This window comes from Antrostomus carolinensis, unplaced genomic scaffold (genome assembly GCF_000700745.2).
Source record: "Antrostomus carolinensis isolate BGI_N321 unplaced genomic scaffold, ASM70074v2 scaffold9428, whole genome shotgun sequence".
Taxonomy (NCBI): Eukaryota; Metazoa; Chordata; class Aves; order Caprimulgiformes; family Caprimulgidae; genus Antrostomus; species Antrostomus carolinensis.
The window spans coordinates 1-3,959 of NW_010332306.1; the positions used below are offsets into that span (position 1 = coordinate 1).

General features: G+C 45.3%; 1 protein-coding gene across 1 annotated transcript; it reads right to left on the reverse strand.

Moving 5' to 3' along the window:
• Positions 1-606: 606 nt before the first annotated feature.
• Positions 607-3,414, reverse strand: SPP1 (secreted phosphoprotein 1). The gene is made up of 6 exons (XM_010173470.1): positions 3,361-3,414; positions 3,203-3,253; positions 2,198-2,305; positions 2,009-2,053; positions 1,492-1,740; positions 607-1,011 (listed from the first exon to the last, which is right to left on the reverse strand). The coding sequence occupies exons 1-6, from the start codon at positions 3,412-3,414 to the stop codon at positions 607-609; spliced, it is 912 nt and encodes a 303-aa protein (XP_010171772.1).
• Between the last annotated feature and the right edge of the window lie 545 nt (positions 3,415-3,959).

The following is a 3,959-nucleotide window of genomic DNA, read 5'->3' on the forward strand; positions in this document are numbered from 1 at the left end:
TCGAAGCCCCAAGGCGAGCGCTGAGGGGGGGAAGCCATGAGGGGAGCAGCCGTGAGGGGAGAAGCGCTGAGGCACCGCTGCCGCAGCGACCCACACCACCTATTTGAGGCTAGTTCATCACTCACCCTCACTAAAACCAGAAAAAGGCCCAGCAAAGTTACTTTACCCACTTAATAAATTGTGAGGGAACAGCTATTTTACATAATTTTTAAGAAGGAGATGTATTAAAGCTCCTCAAGCAGTCAGATCCCTCCCCACCTCCTGCCCCCAACCCAGCGAACAGCCACGGAGCCGGCAGGTAGAGGGGTTGTGTGGTTTTATTTAAATCCAAGTTACAGCAAAATACAGGCTGGGGGTAATTAACGCTCACTCTGCACAGCCGACAGCGTTCATCTCGCTTCCCCACATCTCTGCTGCCTGTGTCCCGCAAGGCTGGCATGACAGGCTGGCGCTTGGTGGCCCAGGGGAGGCCAGCGGGTAAAGAATCTGCCCAAAACCAACAAGTCACCATGCACTCTACATTTACAGTTACCCGAAATGAAGCTGCTCCCCCCCTCCCCTTAGGTAGGAATGGAAAAAGAAAGGAAACATGACATTCGTCTCCCTTTAACGGGTGACTTCGTTATTTTCGATGCTGTGACGATCTCGAGCATCCTCGGCACTCTCCAATGTTTGATTGCTGTTGTCATCAGGGATCTCAGCTGAAACGTGGACCTGGCTCTCCCTGCTTTCCATGCTCTGGTGGCTATCTTCTTTGACACTAGCCTTGCTAACATCTGCTTCCACCTCATGGCTATCAAATTTCTGCCGGCTGTCGTTTTCCATGCTCTGGTCCCGCTGCTTGCTGTCCAGCTCACTGCTGTCCTGCCCATGGTTCTTGTCAGACCATTCCCTGCTGATGTACTTCCCCAAGGCACGGCGGACGGCAGGATCCTCCTGGGAGAGTCCTGCTTGCTGGCTGTCTGCATCCAGGGTGCTCTCATCCTCCTCAGTGGCATCATACACAATGAGCTGTGTTAGAGAACAAGCCAAGAAAGAGCCATTGTCACTCCTGAGGAAGTGATCTGTCAACAGGTGCTGCCGTATGGCACCAAAGCAAGCTGCATAGGCTGCGGGGACACTGAAAGCCTGCATGATGCATCTCTACCTGGATACACCGTGGTGTTTTATGGAGTTCTGTGAAGCTTTCGCATTACAAGAAGCTCAAGTTTAATCCTGGCCTCAGATTTCATGCATTCAAGTACATCACAACAGTGCAAACTGCAGTATTGCATAGCTTGGGGCAGCAAACAGCACACCAACAGCCACCAATAACCCCTGATTTGATGTATCCAGAGAAAGGAAATTCATTCCTTCACTTATGCCTACCTTCCCCTCACCAATCCTTTTCAAAACAGACTGCTATAAAGTAACACATCCATTTTCAAGTTCACTACCCTATCCAAAAACCTGGATATTGCTGCCCAACACTATTTACTCAACACTATTTACCTTTTTTGCAGCTTTACGGAGTTTTCTAGCCTTCATGGCTGCAGCTTTTGCCCTCACCCTGTAGGCCACGCTGTCACCTCTGCCGGCGTTGTCTCCCCGGGTGAAAGGGGGCATGGGGACAGTTATTGGAATTTCTGTGGGAAAACTTGAGACGGCCTCATCGGATTCATCCGTATCATTGGAATCATTATCATCATCATCGTCATCATCCACATCTTCATGGCTCTTGCTTGACACATCAGGAAAGTGCTGGAAAATATTTATTATGCATCAGACGAATGAATGTATATGTCAGATGTATAGACTGGTACCTGTCCTGCTCACCCAGGTTTTAGGTGCTCCTGAGGAGCTACATGCACAAAATTGCTCTGAATTTGCCTCATCCTGCCCGAAGCTTTGTTTTATTTAGGGGGAGTTGTTACCACAAGAACCATATTTGATTGAAGAAAATGAGTGCTGCTACACACTGGCTTGCCCTGCAGCATTCAACTGACATTTTGCTGTTCAAAACACTTACTGGTTTCACTGGGACATCCACGCTTTCTTCTGAAGAGTAGAGAGTCTGAAAACAAGATAAAACTCACTATTAGCACACAAAGGGGTATTCAGTTGAGCTGATCAGCACTTTGACTATTCTTTAAGCACTTAATCCCAAATCTTGGCATTGAAAGATGCTCTGCTTTCACTTCCAGTTAGCTGCCCATACCTGCTGAGGTGATGCCAGGTCATTCTGTGAGTCCTGCAGACTCTCCCAAGACTGAGAATTCACATGGTGGTGGTGGTGATATCTGTGTGAGTGATGGCCCCTGTGGTCCTTCAAGAGAAAAAAAGAGGGTTTTAATCCACAAAGGAACAGGCAAAGCTGCCTACATCACAACCTCTGTTTTCAGGCAGACGTGGCATCTGCAATACATACTCCTTTTGTACAGGATGTGTCCTCAGCAATTCATTGCCATGGGAAGAGGACTCAGAACAGGCTGTGATACCCAGATGAACATTATATCCAAGCAATATAACACAGAAGATGTGCTTCTCCCACTGGCAGCGCCTGGGGCACTTCAGATCAGTTTCTCCAGCTCATTTTTATTGAGTGAACTTTGGAGTTACATCTAACAACTGTCACATCTGCTAGTTGACAGGTCCTTTTCCCAAGACTGATTTATCTCCCATGTCATGAAGACTCTAAACTAAATGCAGTAGCTGATTCTCAGAGCAAAGAATTGATTTTACATGGGTAGTAGCTGGCAATGGAATATAAATCAAAGAACTATATACAAGACTAATACAATTCACTCGCATGACTCAAAAAATAAACAATGAGAATTGGATTAAAGTGCTCTTCCAACACCAAATATTGTCATCTGATCCACACTGATGAATGTGGGTTATAGTAGTTGTACCATGCTACAGTCCTTTTCTCATTTTAACTGTCAGTTTACACATTTTTCATTAATAAAAAGGGTTTCCAGTGCTGGTCCAGAGATACAACTAATAAAAGTCCACAACCAGGACGCCTAACACAGCAAAAGTCTACTGACATCAGTGGCTTTCTGCTTGGGCAGAGAGAAACTGGCTTATAAGAGCCAGGTGAGGACATGTCCTGCAAGCAGCTACAATCCTAAACAAGTATCATAAAATATCTGTAGTAGTGGGGGAAAAAAAATCAGAAGATTTATTAAAGAAAATTAATAGCAAGACAGAAGGAGCTTACGTATTTTTCTTCAGAGCTGGCAGAAACTCCATGCTGCTTGGATTTACTCACCTTGAAGGGAGAAAAGAGGAAAAAAAGCATTTGTCAGTATTAACTTCTTGCTCATATGGAAAGAAAATATGCAAGTGATTGCTGATATGCATTCGTGATTTACTCACTGGCCATGCAGCGGTGATGCTGATAAGGCATAAACACAGAACTGCCACCTTCATTGTGATGTTCTACCTAGAAAATATTTTGGAACAGTGAGTCTACAAGGTAAAATACCACTCAAAATGCCATAAGCTTTTTCTTTCTCCTGGTGTACTTCACTGCACTGAGACCAGCTCTCTGCTAAGGATTCAAGCTGCCCGCAGCAATCTTTTCCTTCTGGCCTCCATCACCACCCCATACCCAGCTGGTTTTGGAGTGACTTGGCAACTCAAAAGCTACAATAATTTTAAAACCAGGTACAAAAGTGCTGAGCAGTGGTGAGGGCAGCCACACTGAGAAGGTGAGCAGACTCCTACTGTCATCTGCTGACTTGCAGTGGCAAAGGAAAAGCTCTGTGAAAAACAAAGTGCTCTAAAGATCAGCTTTGGTTTATCTTTGTTCATTTAACATCATTTCAGCAGAAGAGACAGGACAAGACAAGAGCAGCTTGGATTCTCTTTCCAGTTATTTTAAAACCAGTGGTCAGGGTTATTAACTGGAGTCACTGTGAGTAAACTCACTTTATATGAACATAAACTTGCTCTTATTGATAGACCTTTATTTC

Bases quoted from the DNA above. Each gene is read 5' to 3' on its own strand.
- SPP1 (XM_010173470.1), bottom strand. From the start codon at position 3,414: ATGAAGGTGGCAGTTCTGTGTTTATGCCTTATCAGCATCACCGCTGCA. The intron at 3,254-3,360 runs GTGAGTAAATCA...TCTCCCTTCAAG, and splicing joins GCATCACCGCTGCATGGCCA to GTGAGTAAATCCAAGCAGCA. The intron at 2,054-2,197 runs GTATGGGCAGCT...TCTTGTTTTCAG, and splicing joins ACCTGGCATCACCTCAGCAG to ACTCTCTACTCTTCAGAAGA.